We start from the raw sequence: 19,305 nt of genomic DNA, 5'->3' as shown, positions 1-19,305 counted from the left end.
CCGCCAATATAGGGCTAGATAACTCAGTTGGTAGAGCCCCGGCACGTTAATCCGGAGGTCGTTGGTTCGAATCCCACTCTAGTCAATTCTTTGTTCAACCCCAAAAGTCATTTCCAAATTTACCCAGTCAGTTTCCCTTGTGGTTTATATTGATATCTGAAACAAAAACTCGCATCCCCTTAAGGTGATCCCCTGGCTGCCGCTTCCCAGGTTGTATCGTAATTTGAGTGTGATCCCTGGCTACACGGCAGTTAACGGTTGTATGGCTTCTGACTGGCACCCCCGAACAAAGATATTGACAAAATAGCGACACTGCCAATATAGGGCTAGATAGCTCAGTTGGTAGAGCGCCGGCATGATAATCCGGAGGTCGTTGGTTCGAATCCCACTCTAGTCAATTCTTTGTTCAACCCCCAAAAGTCACTTTTAAGTAATAATTTGAATTGTTTTCTACAGATGAGTCTGATGCCCAGGTATACGAGACTCTTGTACTAACAGCCCACATCTACAACCTGCAGAAGTTCACTAACTACAGTGTGGAAGTGGTTGCCTACACACGCATTGGAGAGGGAGTTAGAAGTCCCATTATATTCGTCCGCACTCAACAAGACTGTGAGTGAATTTCATACTTTCTTAAAGCCTGGTTTCAAATGGATTTCGGTCTGTTTGTCATTTTAAAAGCACTGTGTTTGTCCCTTGTTTCTCACCACATGCAACAGGATATTATCCTAAAAGGGACCGTGGATGGGATTTGTGAGCCAAGCATATTCGTCATTCGATAGCAGTTACCAGTTTAATGGTCATATGAGTTTAAGGCATCAACCATTTTGCAGATTATGAATTAATGCAAAACACTGATATGACTTTATAGGCATGTTCGCATAACTGACAATTTGAAAACTGTTCCTCTGGAAAATGTATGCTCTACGATCATACTTCACAAACCACTATAGGGCACGTGCTTCCTCAGCTACTTAGCTCAGTTGGTAGAGTGCGGACACGTTTGTCGACAAGTCGTTGGTTCATGTTTCGCTCTCACTTTGTTCTACCCCAAATTAAAAAAAAACATTGCAAAGCTAGTTCCCCCTTTAGATTTTACTTGAAATTTCATATTGTGCCATTATAACTGTTTTTTTTTGGTAACGGACCAAAGCAAATACTTCTTTTTGATGGTATCTGTCTATAACAGTGCCAGGGGCACCTGCGAACATCAAAGCATACGCGGCTTCCCCTACGAGTATCACAGTCGCCTGGTTACCACCTCTATCAATAAATGGCATCCTACTACACTACTACCTCTACATCAAGTTCATGCAAGGAGAGAATGAGGTAAGCTTTACATAAATTTGCTTAGGTAAATTAAATGATAATACCAAACACAGAGAGAAGAAAGCTGAACATAAATTTGCATATGTAAATTAAATGCTAATACTTAAAACGGAAAGAGGTAAGCTAAACATAAATTTGAATTTGTAATTGGAATTATATGCTAATACTAAAAGCTCTTTTTTGAATGTGTATTAAGCCGAATACCACACTCAAACTTCAACCCTGACAGAATGTGTAGGATTCTGGAAAAAAACTCCCCTTAATATTAGGAGCGCTGGTAGCCTTGTCTTTTTAAAGAAGCTTTTTATTGATTGTGCATATGAATTTTCTCTGAAATGGATTGCATATATTGTTCCTTCCTGTGCATATTATATTGTTCCTTTACTAATTTATTTGGGTTTACTGTCTTAATGTTTTGCAGTTTTTACTCTACGGATTGTTCTGTAAGGTCCTTGTATTTTCATTTGTTTGGATTGCTGTATATTTTCCTGTTGTAAAATTTTAATATTTTTATAATTATTTTGTTATGCGCTTGTGTACATTTTTTGGAATGGGTGCAATATAAATGAGTAAATTATTATCATTATTATTATTTATTGGAAGATAATACATTGCAGAATAGGTTCAACAAGACGAAAGTTCAGGTAACAACTTGATGTTAAACAGCTAAACAGTCAATCCCGTTTAATTGCTGAGCTGAATGGGTTGTCACAAATCCAAACACTATTGTATTTGTGTACTATGACAACAGCGGAAACTTGTTGAATGAAACTCAATGGAATCGAGCCCATCGTAAACTTGCCTTATGACACTCCTTGTTGCCAAGTGAAATTCTTCACAAACACTACAACAGTACCCATTTAACTTCATTATTAAAAGACAAAACTTACCTTTCTTGTGACCACAGATCACCAGAGAAGTTGAACTCGACCCCCATGTTAGTCACTACATGGTGTCAGATTTACAAACCAATCACGAGTACGACTTTTGGGTACGAGGTGACACTATCATCGGGAAGGGCGAGTCAAGTCGTGTGGCTACTGAAATACCAATGACCCGAGGTACAGTATGTCACTATATCAGGAAATACATTTTAAACTATAAGACAGAAACCCTCTATTAAATTCAATTCAATTCAATTCAATTTATTTATTTCATCACAGATTACAAGCAAAAAGTGAACATTGTTTTCCCTGTGTGCACTAAAAAGATAGAAAAACAAAAAAACATTACGTTTTAAAAACACAGAATTAATTACAAAAATTTAGTATAAGTAATAAATAGGCTAGTAAATAAGTAGGCTCTACAAGGTTTGGTGAATACCTTTAGATGGAAGATCATGATTTTCTTACATGTATATAGTTATATTTATCTTTTCCTATCTGTGGGAGGGGCAAGAGGACGGGGAAGGGCACTTATTAGGGGTGTCAAGAATTCTAGGGGGGGGGGGACACACACCAATATGCTCATGTGTATAATTTGATCTTTCTACCTATAACAACAGTGCCAGCAAGAGTGATGTCATTTTCCAAAACTATAACAACAACCTGGAAAGAAGATGTTGTGATGGACTGCCTGGCAGTTGGCGACCCCAGACCCACCATAGAGTGGAGACGTAACAGGTAAATAGGTTGCATTTTAAAGAACCTGGACACTATTGGTAATTGTTAAAGACTAGCCTTCACAGTTTGTGTATCTCAACATAAAAATAACAAACCTGTGAAAATTTGAGCTCAATCGGTCGTCGAAGTTGCGAGAAAAAAAACCCACCCTTGTCACACGAAGTTGTGTGCTTTCAGACGCTTGATTTCGAGACCTCAAATTCTAAATCTGAGGTCGCGAAAACAAATTGTGGAAAATTACTTATTTCTCGAAAAATTACATTACTTCAGAGGGAGCCGTTTCTAACAATGTTTTATACTATCAACTCTCCCCATTACTCGTTACCAAGAAAGGTTTTATACTAATAATTATTTTGAGTAATTACCAATAGTGCCCACTGCCTTTAACCATAACAATCCTTCCTGCTTGTTTAGTTCCTGGGGTTACAACTGCAATATGAATCGCCCTTAACACCAAGATGTTCAGAACACCATTTACAACTTTGCTCTCTCAAAAATTTCCAGATCGTTACTGGAGGAGAACGACCACATGCAGGTCCTGCAGAATGGTTCTCTCTCCATAAAGGCCGTCCAACCCTCGGATGCTGGTAACTACTCTTGCAAGGCAGTCAACACATGGGGTGCACCGGACGAGATAACTGTAGCTCTCCATGTTGTAGGTAAGTCACAATTTCACCGGTGAGGGCGTGGTGTCAGTGAATGTGGGTATCTTGGGCAGGTTGGTTGGGTGCTGTACCCCCCCCTCTCTCTCCAATCATTGGGAAAGCCCCTTCTGATGGAATGCCCCTTGCTCTTTGCTGGTGGAGGGAAGCTTTATATTAAGTAGATCGCACTGTAGAACAAACTTTCCCTGGGTTTCTCCCTTCATGAATGTGCGAGGTTTCAACTTGAAGCCATCACTTGGACCATTGTTCTCTAATGGAAGACTTTGGAACGCCAGGTGGCAGCAGACTTACCAGTTTAATTTTCATTGTTTCCATTCTGAGCATGCGTACGTTTTTGAGAACAATGCATTTACCTGGTATGTCTGCTGCCACCTAGCGTTTTAAAAGTCTCATATTACGCAAAATAATTCCAGATTCTTTCGTCATGGTCCATAATGGTTTTCGACCCCGTTTGTTCACTGCTGAATCGTTAGCTGCAAGTTTCCAGAGTGCGCATGCGTGCATGCTACACAACATACATCCTATATCACCCCTTCTTTTAACTTTCCTACGGTGGCTCTGAAGGGAAATGTAAACCGTAACTATCGAACTTGGAGAAATTAAAACTTCACACAATGTTTGTATAGTACGGATTTACGAGTCCCTTTGAGGCCACTGTAAATTTACCATTGCACAACAATCCCCTTCAAGTTGATATGTATGGTGCATGTACCAAAACCAACAGTTCCCCTTTGTTTCTCACCATAGCACCTTTGGCCCTTTACCTCTGAATCTTAAATCAACGGCTAATGTCAATAAATTAAGCTCACATAAAAAAAAAACTTTAAAAATGTTTTTGGTTCAAAACTTTGGCATTGAAATCTTTACTATAAAAAAAAGAAGAAAATCAGGTTGTCTCAGTGGTTTCTTGTCTCTCCCTTCACCACTCAGAGCCTTGAGTGTGGATTGGGGTTTCAGTCCCTACCTGGGGTGGATTTCACAAAGGTAGTCCTAACTTAGGACTAGTCCTAGGCAATGCTAAGAGATAGGACCAGTCCTAAGTTATTTCACAAAGGTAGTCCTAACTTAGGACTAGTCCTAGGCAATGCTAAGACATAGGACTGGTCCTAAGTTAGGACCAGTAACTCATCCTAACTTAGGACTGGTCCTATCTCTTAGCATTGCCTAGGACTAGTCCTAAGTTAGGACTACCTTTGTGAAATCCACCCCTGGTCACATGGGTTTTCCTCATTGGAGTTTTTCTTTCATTTCTAAATCTGAACTTTCCATCTCATTTCGTATATTTATCCTGTAATTGCACCAATTGTGCTGTTGGATGTGTCACAAAATTTACAAACTAAAAAAAAAAAAAAAAACCAAACATACAAAAGGAAAGAAGGAAGACGAGTTCTGAAAGTGTGTTATATATTACTTACTAAGAAAGGAATATTTCAACGAAGTTTTACATCTTGATGTGACCCTGAGTTCATTTTAAGTATTGACTTTTCCCTTTTCCAACTTTTTTTCAACCCAACCCTGGTTGTGACACATTTCAAACTCTGTGAGCACCGCATGTTGATTGCAACCCATGAATCCGTTGGTACCTTGAAATTGTGTTCTTATTATACTTGCATTGTTTTAACATAGACCCTATTGTACAGTCAAACCTGTGCTTCAAAACAACATTGTTATACAACAATGTCTCAAACTGCAACCAAGACTGCCTTTAATAGTTGGGTTGTGCTTGGGGGCGTATGACTTACTTTTTTTTTTAAATCTCCAAAAAGATTTGTTTGTGCAGGTTTGACCGTTACAATGATATTGTTACCACCATTATACCATATGAATGCATTATCAACCTACAATAATGATGTTGTATTGTTTGTTTATTTAAATTGTCTGTTAAAGTGTTTTCTCTTCTCTGTTTTGTGTAAACTATCATTTTTTTTCCAACCATCAACAATTTTTTTTTTTCGACTATTGATTTTACTGTCACAAAATGTTTACATGGAAAGACAGAACTTTATTTAAAAACCACTATCAATTCATTGATAGACTTTCCTTTATTCTAGTAACAAACTTAAATTCTGGAAAACCATTTTTGTTCGTCGTGAACATATTTTGAACTTGTTTTTACACAGACCACCGTGGAGCGCTGGTCAACACGTTGATGTATGTTTCATAAAGTGTTCATAAAAACGCATTTCCAATAAGCTATAAGCCATCTGAAAAAAGGGTAGAAGTACAAAAAGAGGACCCTTTAAACTATAATTTCCAGAAGTCTTTCAAGGTTCGATCCATCAAATGTTTTACAAGTTTCTAAAACACGTCCTTGAACTAACCTGTTGCTGATCAAAGTTGTCGAAATAAGTTTCATCAAAACGTCTTGTGTTTGTCTTTGTTGTGGACGCCCCATTGTCATCGAATCCTTTGTTTTTGTAACTGAATGATACCTCTTTTTGTCTCCTGCCTGATTTGCATGTATTTGCATACAATAACTTATTGATTCTGTTGCCCTGATGACGTAATAGTCCGTCGACCAATAGGATGTAAGTATATCGTGACGCACGACACGATATTTCCGGTGATGCTTTGCGAGTAAATTTTGGCATAATTAAAGATTATAAAAAAATGAAACGATCTCTGTGCATGAACGTTTTAAATGTAATGACATTTCATTTTGTGGTACTGCATGCTTTATTTTTTAGATCGGTGTTGAAGTTGTATAGTATATGTACAGTGGTGCAATTTGGTAACATCATTGGGATTATTTTTTTGAGGCTCAAACAATATCAAATTAAACACACAACGGAATTTACAAACGTGAGAAAAGATTTTCACGTTCTAAAGCCCCATTTGCAACATCTGCATTCGATTTCACACAGACCTATGTAACTTTTGTAGGACAAAAAACACAATGTCCACAGATTTACACTAAACTTATACAATTTGAAGATAATGATAGTAGAAAGCTTCCCTGAAAATATTACGTGCTGAGGTGCTGTAGTTTTGGGGAAATGAGTAAAACAATGTCATGAAAATAATTTTTGTCTCATGAGACGAAAATTATTTTAATCATTTACAAATGTATTTTCATGACATGTTTTTACTAATTTCTCAAAAACTACAGCACCTCAGTAAGTAATATTTGAAGGGAAGCTTTCCACTATCGTTATCTTCAAACCCTGTAAGTTTAATGTAAATCTATGGACATTTTGAAAAAAGTACCCAAATCCTTTAAGCGATGTGTGACGTCTCATTACAAATCACTGTAGCAAGGTTGACAACTCATCGTCTTGAGACGCATATTATTTTGTTCTCAAGTCGTTTGACTACCAAAAACAAGACTATTACAAACAAAATTGTGTTGGATATTAAAACGTTGCGTGAAAAAGTAGCTGCCATTTTGGTTTATACGGTAACATAAGTACTGGGTAACAAAACTGTCTTTTTGGTTCATTTTCGTGTCGTGGTATCGTAAAGCTTAGACTTAGATTCTAGATATTGATCATCGGGTTGGTATGTGGCTAACTTTACGCAGACCTTAAGTACACACTGGCTGTTTTTTTTATGAAAAAAATTATCTTAACTTTTCGGGAGATGTCATTAAGGGAATGGGGTAATTGCAGGGGTAGGGTAATTGCAGGGGTAGGGTAATTGCAGGGGTAGGGTAATTGCAGGGGTAGGGTAATTGCAGGGGTTTGTGAGGTAGGTTGTTTCACTCGGCCATGGTACTGTACTTGAGGTCTACTTTTATTGTATCACATTTCGGTGTCACTTAAATTAATAAAAAAATGGCTAGCCTACTTGAGAAGGTAAATGACTGCACATAACATTTGTACTGGTGGTAAGGGTAGTCGCACATGATTTTAAAAAGGTTTTTTGGTCTGTCGATCCAGAGTGGTTGAAATCTATGCATAATTTCTCAACAATCCAAAAGTGCCATTATTGTACATGTACAACCGTTTTTATGTACATAAAAACGGTATTAAAAAGTGTCATCAATCGTACATGTACGACCCAGAGTTTACAGTCATGTTTTCACGATGTTTTCAAATGATTTTAAACAAAGTAATCGCTGCTTTTGTTACAATATTCTTGTGGGATTAAAAAAGGACGGCAAAACAACAGATGGCTGACAAGAATTACAATAAGTGAAATCAAATACTAATTTGTTTCCATCTCTGGTTGGTCGTATTCCCTTAGCTCCCCCATACGCACCTGTTCCTACGCTGGGTGCAAGGACGGCCCGCTCAATTCAAATCAACTGGAGATCAGGAGGAAACGGTGGTAGCCCAATTCTTGGTAAGTAGGATTTGAAACTTTGCATATGAAAATCTCTTTTGACTAGAGTGCGGTTCTGAAATGAACCGGTCGTTAACGACGTTTCGATCAGTCTGCTCCGATCGTCTTCAGGCGAAATTAACATTGTTGAAGTGGCGTGTTCACATTGCAACACTTGCTTTTAGTGTTCTTCTTTCGGTTCCACCATCCACTCTTTAAATAATTTGCCAGCCGTCAATTTCACAAAGAGTTAGGACTCGTCTTATCTCGAGTTAGGACGAGTAACTCGTCCTAACTTAGGATTAATCTTAAGGTCTGCATGCTACAGTGCAGGGTTGGGACTCGTCCGAAGTCATAAGATTAATCCTAAGTTAGGAAGAGTTTTGTGAAATCGACGGCAGATATGCACACCTTGAAACTTTTTCCTTAAGATCACCAATGTTTCCACTTGACGCTACGCAATGTAATCTTAATCATATTTAGTGGCAACAATGATAATCATTATTTGAATGTACATGCAATTTGCGGAAACCAAAATACAGGTTTGACTAATCCCTGCACGGCGTCATTGTTTTGTGCTAAGTAGAACATGCAGAGCAGTTGACACGCCAAAAGTCAAAACCAAACTTTTGCGTAAAAGACGGCGTCCAGTTAGAAATCTAAAAACGTGTCCTGTCATGTCTGTATTGTAATGTTTTATTTGCTACACTGTCTACAGGGTACCAACTGCACTACAAACGAGAACACGAGCAGACATGGACCCTAGTACGGATCAACGCCACTCTACGAAGCCACCGCTTAACCGATGTCCTGTGTGGGACACCGTACAAATTCTTCATGACGGCTGGGAATAAACTTGGGATTGGAAAACCTAGCGAGGAGTTTGTTGTCAGAACAACTGGAGAGAGTAAGTTCCTCAGCATGTATTTATCAAGATGTATAAACAAATGAAATGATATTTGTGTTTTGGGAAATTAATATGATCTTCCGTTTTCACTTTTGAAATAAACCCCTTTAATTATTTGCTCAAAATTAATTGGTTTTGTGGCAAGTACTCATGATATTACCCACAAGCTAACATTAACAGCTGATGTGTAAACAATTACTTTGGGGTTCAAACAATCTGAGAATATTGTCTGTTGTTTCCGTACTAAAGTGTTTCTGGTCAGTGTCTTAGAATGGTTAAGTTTTTGTGTTTTTGATCAGCAGCTAGGGTTCGAGTCCCGGTCGTTGCACTTGCTTTCCTTGAGCAAGACACTTCATCATAATTGCTTTGTTCTTTTGGTGGATATTAAAGCCGTTCATCATGTACTGGGATTGGTTGAGTACCCCAAAGAACCCTTTATATAATTTATCAGTGAAGAGTGGAGGTTAACCCTGCTGTTTCTGGTTCGCCTAGCAGGCAACCTAATTGTTGACAAGTATCCGCGAGCTTTGGAGCTGCAGTGATTGTCTTAAAGGAACACGTTGCCTTGGATCGGACGAGTTGGTCTATAAAAAGCGTTTGTAGCTCTTTTTTTATATAATGCATAAAATGGTTGGAAAGATGTTTTAAAAGTAGAATACAATAATCCACACAAGTTTGCCTCGAAATTGCGTGGTTTTCCCGTTACTGTGCGAATTAGCACGGTCGGCCATGGGAGTAAAAAATTTGACTCTCATAAATGGCCGACCGTGTTAGTCGACGAGGTAAAAGGAAAACTGCAATTTTGAGGCATGTTTGTGTGGATCATTGTATTCTACTTTTACAACATCTTTCCAATCATATGCATTTATAACAAAAGTTTACAAACGCTTTTCAAAGACCAACTCGACCGATCCAAGGCAACGTGTTCCTTTAGTATTAGAAGGCATCCTTGGTTTCACAATACCCAAAGTATGTAAACAATATTGACAATAACCAGAAGCCTTTTTTTCTAACCAGCTTTGCAATAAATTATATTTGTTTTCCTAATTTCTCCCCTTTCTCAGTTCCAATACCGCCATCAACCGACAAGATTGTCCCATATTCAAATGCGACTAGCATCTCATTGGTGCTCAGTAGCTGGTCAACCGGCGGATGCATGATACAATCGTACAGTATCCAATACAGGAACTTTGGCGACGACAACTGGGTGCCAGTTTCAAGTAATATACCGCCCTCAACGTCAATGTATGTTGTGGAGGATTTGCACCCGCAGTCGTGGTACGTGTTTCGTGTGACGGCCGTGAATGGTGCAGGACCGAGCGTGTATGAGTTCCGGGTTGCGACTACTGCATATGGTGGCGGTAAGGATAACGTGAATTTTCATAAATCGTTTGATTGCAAGTAATTTAGTCTTACGCACCCTAGTGTAGCACTCACAATCGTTCTCTCGTAGAAAAAAGAAAATTACGCATGGTTTCCTCAAGTTTTATCGCACCTGAACCACTGGCTCCTGCTCTCACCACAGCCTGCCTGTCTTTACAGTGCTACTGCCTTAAGCTCGGTGATATCACAACCTGTAAGTTCTCGGATTTAGTCCACCCAGCGCAACCTTGGTCGTTGTGATTATTTTGAACAAAACTTATCAGTCTCGTCTTTGTTTTTGAAAACAGGTACCGCTGCCCCAATCGAGGTGATATCCGACCCGAGCACCGGTCACAACAAGCTTGCCTTTTATGAGAACCCCATGCTCTTTGGCCCAGTGCTGGGTGGCATCACCCTCCTTCTCGTCATCCTGTTCATAGCTCTCTTCGTCTTCAGTTCGAGGCGTCATCGCAGGGACATCAAGAAAAAGGCTGCCAAGAAAGAAGCTGAGACCACACAACTCGAAAACAATAATTTCCCAACACAGTAAGTTTTTTTTCCGATTTAATAAAAAGGTGATATGTATTTAGTGAAAGGACTTAGGCAAGTCTAGTGTTATTGTTGATGACGTCTTCGAGCCCGACGGGCATTGCCATCAGTGTCGGAGCCACTGCTCAGCCGAAATATAACAACAACATACCTTTGTGAGTCTGTACACTTACTTACTGCTTTAAACGATAACTACTTGATTGCCTTATACCTTAATAAAGCGGACATGAAGGATTTTCAAAGAGAAGTCATCCCTAAAAATTTCAAATTGCATTTATTCATAATAATTGTATACTTTACGAACCATTTTGTATATATTATTTGTTTTTCCCTTCAAAGTGGGCGTAGATACATTCGGCCAGTTGAAGGCGGATCTTCATCTGAGAATGAACCATTCTTACACGGGGGTGTCGCTCCTATCAATAACCTGAGCAGCATCACCGGGGCAACACCATGGGTCTTCAACAGTAGCTCTGATTTCGGTAAGAGATATGTTGTGAAACCCTTTACTGACTGAACTTTGTTGGCTGTATAGTTTTAAGCCCTGTTCGCACTGGATTAATATTTTGGGTAACTTAACCATGACGCTGGGTAACATTCCGATGGGGTAACTTTCCCACCATCCGCACTTGGATTTATTTGACTCGGGTAAACTTACTGAGACCGTGGGTAAACTAACCGAGCTGGGCCCCTGCGTAACATTGCATAGTTTGATAATCACGATAATCTTATTCTTCCATGACAAAACATGTCAGCTTCTTCGGGTCACGGATGGATGGGAGATTTAACCGAGTCGTCGCGTTCGCATTGGACTTTCTGGCTCGGTTAAACTGACCTGGTCAATCTTCCTGGGCACCTTTGGCTCGGTTAAACTACCCATTCGGGTCGGGTAAGTTACCTGGGAGGAAAACTTCCTGGGCTGTTCCCAATGGACTTAAAATGGGTAAGTTACCCATTGGCTTGGTTAGTTTGCCCACATTAAAGTCCAATGCGAACAGGGCTGTAGGTACAAAACAATATAACCCAAGCACATGAAGGTTCACTCCTAGATATCAAGTTTTTGGTGATGGCATGAAGCCATACTCACTGTGAATTAAGATGTATGTAATAATAATAATAATAATAATAATAATAATAATGGAGTCTTATATAGCGCCGGTATCCGCCACAAAAAAGGCGCTCATGGCGCTCGCTCAGGATACAAAATAAAACAGTTCAAAAGAAAGGAACAGAAAAATTATGATGAGAGACATTTAACTTTAAAGATGTGATTTTTGAAAGCAGTTTTGAAAGAAGATGTTGTATTTGCAGTCCTGATGAGGTAATATGATTTACCTTTACAAGTTTCAGCTTCATTAGTCGTCATCTTTTTTAGAACAAACAGTGAAAATCACTTAGCGATGTTTTCGGGAGAGTCGCTTAAATGCTTTTTATACATGCTGATAATACTTATTCATTATTTTCGTGAAATTGTTTTACTCGTTTCTCAATTCACCTCAGAAAGTAATACTTTAAAAGAAGTTTCCAGCTTTCAATATTTTTAAACTGTGTATAAGTTTAATGTAAATCTGTGAACGTTTGTTTTTGTCCGTACTAAATATTATACCCAAATCCTTGTGATTGTCATGGGTTCTGTATTATTTTCTCACCAGATGTAGATGTTCTAGAGGGCGCTGTTGGTGGTGATCCATATATGAACTTTAACCCCAATGATTCTTTCTGTACAAAATATAGACGATGTGACCTCTGACGTCACACGAAAACCATAACATGATTCGCGCGCATACCGCCGGGCAAAACCTTTGTGTTTTGGCAGCCAGCTAGAAAGTGTATGCAATCTTACCATGACTACGTGTCTTTTTGCCCGGCGAAACATGAAGTACATGTACACTGTTTTTTCAACACAGGGCGGTTTGAATGTAAGCATTGCTCACATCGTCTACATCCAAATCCTTGTGATTGTCATGGGTTCTGTATGATTTTTTCACCAGATGTAGATGTTCTAGAGGGCGCTGTTGGTGGTGATCCATATATGAACTTTAACCTCGATGATTCTTCGGATGTACAAAATATAGACGATGTGACCTCTGACGTCACATGAAAACCATAACATGATTTTAACAGATGTTTTGAATGTAAACATTGGTCACATCGTCTACACCCAAATCTTTGTGATTGTCATGGGTTCTGTATTATTTTCTCACCAGATATAGATGTTCTAGAGGGCGCTGTTGGTGGTGATCCATATATGAACTTTAACCCCGATGATTCTTCGGATGTACTATTCCCCAGTATGAGTACATTCCGATCAACAGGTTCAGATGATCCTAGCCTGGGTGACTTAGGACCGCATGGGGGCGTCATTGACGTCGACAGACTGTACGATCTGCCTCCTGACTGCGAGTACTTTGGTGAGTGTCTAAAGTCTCGCTCATTGAAATGGGAGAAAACGACTGGAACGAAGTCTATAGTTTCCTATAAAGGAGAGCTATCTTCTTTAATAACTGCTATCGTATAAATGAAATAAAAAAAATACAAATTAATACACTTTTTTCTAAGCTTTAAAATTTATACATTTATTAAAGCGTTGGAAATCCGCTGTTAGATATCGGATGAAAAACCTCTTGAAAATAGAAATTCCCGTAGCTATTTTTTATCTATACAAATGTAATTTTTTATATCATTATTAAATTAACATTGTAACAGTTTTTTTAGACAATCCAGTTGTTAATTACACCCAGACTGTTAAAGGCAGTGGACACTATTGGTAATTACTCAAAATAATTATCAGCATAAAACCTCACTTTGTAACGAGTAATGGGGAGAGGTTGATAGTATAAAACATTGTGAGAAACGGCTCCCTCTGAAGTGACGTAGTTTTCGAGAAAGAAGTAATTTTCCACGAATTTGATTTCAAGATCTCAAGTTTAGAACTTGAGGTCTCGAAATCTAAACGCACACAACTTCGTGTGACAAGGGTGTTTTTTCTTTTATTATTATCTCACAACTTCGATGACCAATTGAGCTCAGATTTTCACAGGTTTGTTATTTCATGCATATATTGAGATACACCAAGTGAGAAGACTGGTCTGTGACAATTACCAATAGTGTCCACTGTCTTTAAGTCTATTACATAGGCTTGTTGCTAAAAAGAATGTCAGTTCGGCGACGTTCTTAAAATAATTGTTCACAAGCAACCGGAAACGGATGTCAAAAGTCTTCTTCAAAAGGAGTTTAATTTATTTTCATGTATTTATTCCACAGTTACAACTGGTAACCGTGTTTCTATGTCATCAAGCCACGACTATGCGTGTTTAGATGACATTCGACCGCACATGATACCTGTTGTGCCCAACCGTCCACAGAACGTTTACTGCGGCACACCAGCTGGGAGGCACACGCCATCTCGTGGGTCACACACTCCCTCGGTGCGCAGTGTACACACACCAAGTATGAGCTCCTCTGAGAGACGTCGAGGTACAAATTCATCCATCTTTTCTGTTTTTGTTTGTTCTTATTATGCAATAATGTTGATTAGAGACTTTCACAATTGAAGATGCGACTTACATTGGCGGTGGGTACGGGAGAGATACACTGCACAAACTTGGTTAAAAAAAGAAACAAAAATACCATAGTTGTTGTCAGCTACAGGCCTAAAGACCGACAAATAATCGACATGGTGCTAAAATAACACTGCGTTTTTGCGCAATATTTTAAAATGAAAACACACGCCAATAAATTAACATTGGTTTTTACGGATGACGCAAAACTGATACAATAATGGAAATGTGTGCATTTCTTGATAATTATTTCCGCATTGCGTACAACGCATGGCGGATACGTAGACTTTTGGTCCTAGTTGGTGTTTGGCTGAACAGTTCGACTCTAATCAAAATAACTGTGTAAAACTCTGTCATGCATTGGTTCAAAAAACATCATTAGTTTACATATTCATTCAAACCCAAGTTTATTTTCATACTTTATTACAATTTCAGTTCATAGCAAAACAATATCATTGAAAGAAGTAACGTACCGACAAGAAAAGCTCCTGTCCTAGTCAGAAAAAATAATTAAGTATTGTGTTATTATTTCTGGGGTTGAACAAAGAATTGACTAGAGTGGGATTCGAACCAACGACCTCCGGATTAACGTGCCGGCGCTCTACCAACTGAGCTATCTAGCCCTATATTGGCGGTCTCCCTATTTTGTCAATATCTTTGTTCGGGGGTGCCAGTCAGAAGCCATACAACCGTTAACTGCCGTGTAGCCAGGGATCACCTTAAGGGGATGCGACTTTTTGTTTAAGATATCTATATAAACCACAAGGGAAACTGACTGGGTAAATATTATTATTTCCCGTGAATTAGGCCACTCAAAGAGAGGCAGTCAAGCCTCAATCTGCACCACAGTGAGTGACAAGGAGCTAGCCTCAGCCTACGAGAACGCCTGCCAGCTGGAGCAAGCTCGTAGGAGGAATCCACGTTCGGTGACGTCACCGAACCATCCCGGGCACCATGATTTTGATTACTCCACAGCAAGCGATATAGAGGCAGGGATACGACACTTCACTGCGTCACCGCCATTACCCTCCGTACCGGAAAGGACAGATAGTTACGCTCCCCGGACTACATACATCAAAGAGGGTAAGGAAAACAATTGACCTTTCTTTTGTTGATAAACAAGTCTCCTTGGTTGGCATGGCGGGCCGAATGTTAGTAAAACACTCAATCATAGCATAGAGCAAGGATCATACTAACATGTTTTAACCAAAGTGAACATTTTTTGCAATCAAATATTATAGGTTTTCTCGGTCAAATTCAATAAATGAGCAGCCAATTTCATGTGCATGCGTTTGAATTAAAGCTGTTTTGCCCCTCCAGTTACTGCGTTTCAAATTCAGAATTTGGTCATTTGATTTCGTTTTGAGTCGAGTCAAATTCCTTTAGCACTTTGTTCAATTTAGTGTATCGGTATTCGTTGTCGTGACACACGCCTCAAGAAGCGTCTGTGAATTTGAATGCTGCGTCGATGAACTGTTAAATTGACAGATTATTTTGTAAAATCGAATGACGCAACAATACATTTGACTAATCGTAAAACGAAATGGAATGACCCCCTTTCAGTTGCATTCGATTTTGCGCGAAATAGAATAGCTTGGTGGTTTAAAATTAACCAATTTTAATTACAAAATTAAAATTTAAAATTAAAATTAATTGCCAAAATTAACAGAGAAAACCTACCTCTCATAGTTAGTTGTTTTGTTTTCAACAAAATCAACACAAAAGTTTGCAAACTTTTGTTAATTTTTTACAAAACAGTACCGATCTGTTTTTGATTTGCACTCATGGCTTTCCATAGTTTTCCAACCGTGGGTTGCAAAAACTCGGGCCTTGACTTTGCAAAAGGAAAGGTCAAGGGCCTATACAACTAACATTTTTCAGGATCGAGCGACACACCTCTTTGGTGACAAGGTTTTATTTCACTTTTGTCTTTCTCCTTGGCAGCCCATATTTTGTTTTGCTCGTTTCTCTCTGGTTAATGTTTTCCCAATTTCAATTTATTTGTTTTATCCATGTTTCTATTTTGTGGTCTTGTTCTAATTCTAATTTTTCATCATTCACAATTGATGATGTATAATGGAAGGCGGTTCCCTTAATTGTATAATTATGTTTATATTTATTGAAGCACTAAAATTTGAACATTGTTGTGTGTATTGTGTTTTGCTTTTTACTCTGCCAAGTGATCTTTTCAATGTTTTCAAAATTAATTTGTACACATATATCGTGTGTAATGTGGTTTTAGGTATTCAACAGTTTTTAAATCCAACCAATTTTAAGTAAAGGTTACAAACAAGTTGCTATTCTACTTTATTCGATTAAAGGCAGTGGACACTATTGGTAATTACTCAAAATAATTATTTGCATAAAACCTTTCTTGCTAACGAGTAATGGATAGAGGTTGATAGTATAAAACATTGTGAGAAACGGCTCCCTCTGAAGTGACATAGTTTTCGAGAAAGAAGTAATTTTCCACGAATTTGATTTTGAGACCTCAGATTTAGAACTTCAGTTCTCTAAATCAACCATCTTTCATTATTATCTCGCAACTTCGATGACCGATTGAGCTCAAATTTTCACAGGTTTGTTATTTTATGCACATGTTGAGATTTACCACCTGTGAAGGCTAGTCTTTGACAATTACCAATAGTGTCCACTGTCTTTAAATTGTGTGTTCAATGATGAAAAGGAACCAGCTTCTAACCTTAATTACAAAGTCAGCCACCTGACAGCTAAATTATTAATCGCATTACTGTTAAGAATAAATTTCATATAGATTACAAAATTCAACATCATTGAATCTATTTATCCGAGAATAAAGTTATTTTTACTTATCGGCTGATTAAACACCTCATTTTTCACAGGTGCCAGGCCGAGGGAGCAAATGCGCCGTGTTAGCACTACCTCCCCTCACCCCAGTGAGACCAGCGAATCCGAACAGGACAGAGGTAGATTCCACGTTCAGGTCTACAGACCATCCCGTTACAAGGTCAATAGGAGAGGGCAAAGGAAAGGTTATATGGCAACCAGACCGGTTATAAGGGCAAGCAGGGGACCAGCTAGAAGGCAGCGACAGTAAGTATACAAATTTGATTGTCTACATTGTCTTTTTAAAAGATTATGTTTTCACCCCAAAGGGAAATGGAGTACCATTTTATCAATCTATGAAATGATTAGTTAAGCCATTAATTATCCAAAGCATCTTAACATCTTATCTTAATCATTGGACACTTTCGGAACATAAACAAAATATGGTGAAAGACTTGTCTTGAAATATTATTCCATGAAATGCTTTACTTTTTGAGAAAACATTAAAACAATATCAATTTTCGATATCGAGAATTACAGATATATTTTAAACACATATTTTCTCCCGACTCCGATGACAGATTGAGCCTAAATTTTCACAGGTTTGTTGTTTTATATATAAGTTGTGACACACGAAGTGTGGGCCTTGGATAATATTGTTTACCGAAAATGATCCATAGGAAGATGGAATAGCAATTAATCCATTAATCAATTATCTATATACAGTAGTATTAATTCATGATATAAACTGAGCCATTCCACAATTTTAAAAGGGGTGTCAGGTCTCAGAGAATTTTTTTTGAGGGGCATAAAACTATTTGCAGTCAAGGAAGATGGAGTTCCAATTAATGACTAATGAAAACATTTATACAACGTGTAATTACCTGGGGAGTCATATTCATTGATATCATACTGGACCATTCCACAAATCTAAAAGGAGAGTCGGGTCTTAGATGTTTTTTTTTCTGAGGGGCAGAAAACCATTTGCACTCATGGACTTTGCACATAAATATCCCGTGTCAAAAACAGAAGATCTGTTACAGAAACAAATAAGATTCTGGTTTCATCTCGTCTTAAGAATTGCGGTATAAGTAAGCGCCACCTGCGGTTCAAATCAAATTGAGAAAGTGTTTGGATCCATTATTAGATCTTCGCGTGCCTGTGATATTGAACAATTGTGGATAGTTTCCATGGAAGGCGTTTTTGCGCACTCTCTTATTGCAAGTTGTCAATCATCGAAATTGAGTTGTCACAGGGGAACAATGTGATTATTGTGATGTAATTGTTAGATTGATATTGATTGCTTGCCGCACTCGGGATTTTATTATGTTACCTTTCCGTAAATAGTAGTCTCTTCCGCGAATCATTTATGTTTTCAAATACATACAAATAAATTTATTGACTGATTTGAATGCTCCACAGCTTTGCCTATACCAAGGACGCCTCATAAAGTAACTTTATAAGTAGATCGCAAGCCTGAGGAACCCTTTATATATTGGTGTTTGCTTTGAATTAGAAACACATGGGTTAACCCATACTCTAACCCTCTAAACTGACGAGTGACCTTCAGAAATATTATTAAAGTTTTGTGAACTAAAATTTAGACTCGCATTAGTCTTGTCACCTCACAGTATGACTCTTCAACTAACACGACATGGGATCATGAAGGCTAAAGTAAACAGTCCCATCCCATCATAACTGGGGGAAAGTGCTCATCCTTTTAGCCCTTTGAAGATTCGTTGACAACTTGTCTTTTGTTCCTTTTTTTTCAAGATCATTCATTCGTAAGGATCGACCACACGCCGCCTAAACCAAACGTAAATGAGGCTAATTGAAACTCTCCAGGGCAGCCAGCCTTGGACATGAGCCAGTTGCGCTATAGCATCCAATAGTGAAAGTCCTCCAACCAACAGTGTTGTTTTTGCAGCACAGGGGGCTGCTTACTTAACGCCATTATGGCAGATAGTCACGGTGCCTGCTGTAGTCGTGTCCATTTGTTAGAATGTACTGGTGGAATCACATAATTTGTAACCCGTCATTTTTGCGTCGCACTCTGTTGTAAAAATATAATGTATACGACGGGCACACAATGTAGCGACAACCAAATGCACAAAACAACACTTACAATTCTATTCGCTGAAGAGACAAAGAATTAATTTATGCATTAATGCGCCTTTGATGCATGCAAAATGTTCTTTATTTTGCAGCTTGAGTTTTCGTATTATTGCAAAATTGTTGCTTCA

General features: G+C 38.5%; 1 protein-coding gene and 1 non-coding gene across 2 annotated transcripts in view; both read left to right on the top strand.

Moving 5' to 3' along the window:
- Nucleotides 1–19,305, top strand: part of LOC117301385 (Down syndrome cell adhesion molecule homolog) — a 75,545-nt gene that overhangs the window by 52,965 nt on the left and 3,275 nt on the right. Inside the window, exons 18-31 of the mRNA XM_033785331.1 lie at nucleotides 457–612; nucleotides 1,190–1,329; nucleotides 2,237–2,390; nucleotides 2,834–2,951; nucleotides 3,456–3,610; nucleotides 7,802–7,900; nucleotides 8,598–8,786; nucleotides 9,851–10,147; nucleotides 10,457–10,694; nucleotides 11,037–11,179; nucleotides 12,905–13,108; nucleotides 13,962–14,174; nucleotides 15,065–15,340; nucleotides 17,119–17,329. Of these exons, the coding sequence (XP_033641222.1) occupies nucleotides 457–612; nucleotides 1,190–1,329; nucleotides 2,237–2,390; nucleotides 2,834–2,951; nucleotides 3,456–3,610; nucleotides 7,802–7,900; nucleotides 8,598–8,786; nucleotides 9,851–10,147; nucleotides 10,457–10,694; nucleotides 11,037–11,179; nucleotides 12,905–13,108; nucleotides 13,962–14,174; nucleotides 15,065–15,340; nucleotides 17,119–17,329 (2,593 nt within the window). The remainder of the gene's footprint in view (nucleotides 1–456; nucleotides 613–1,189; nucleotides 1,330–2,236; nucleotides 2,391–2,833; nucleotides 2,952–3,455; nucleotides 3,611–7,801; nucleotides 7,901–8,597; nucleotides 8,787–9,850; nucleotides 10,148–10,456; nucleotides 10,695–11,036; nucleotides 11,180–12,904; nucleotides 13,109–13,961; nucleotides 14,175–15,064; nucleotides 15,341–17,118; nucleotides 17,330–19,305) is intronic.
- On the top strand, nucleotides 325–397 carry Trnai-gau. The gene has a single exon. It is a non-coding gene; the product is annotated as a tRNA-Ile (tRNA).

Source organism: Asterias rubens, chromosome 17 (genome assembly GCF_902459465.1).
Source record: "Asterias rubens chromosome 17, eAstRub1.3, whole genome shotgun sequence".
Classification (NCBI taxonomy): domain Eukaryota; kingdom Metazoa; phylum Echinodermata; class Asteroidea; order Forcipulatida; family Asteriidae; genus Asterias; species Asterias rubens.
This window is presented reverse-complemented; position numbering and strand designations above follow the sequence as displayed.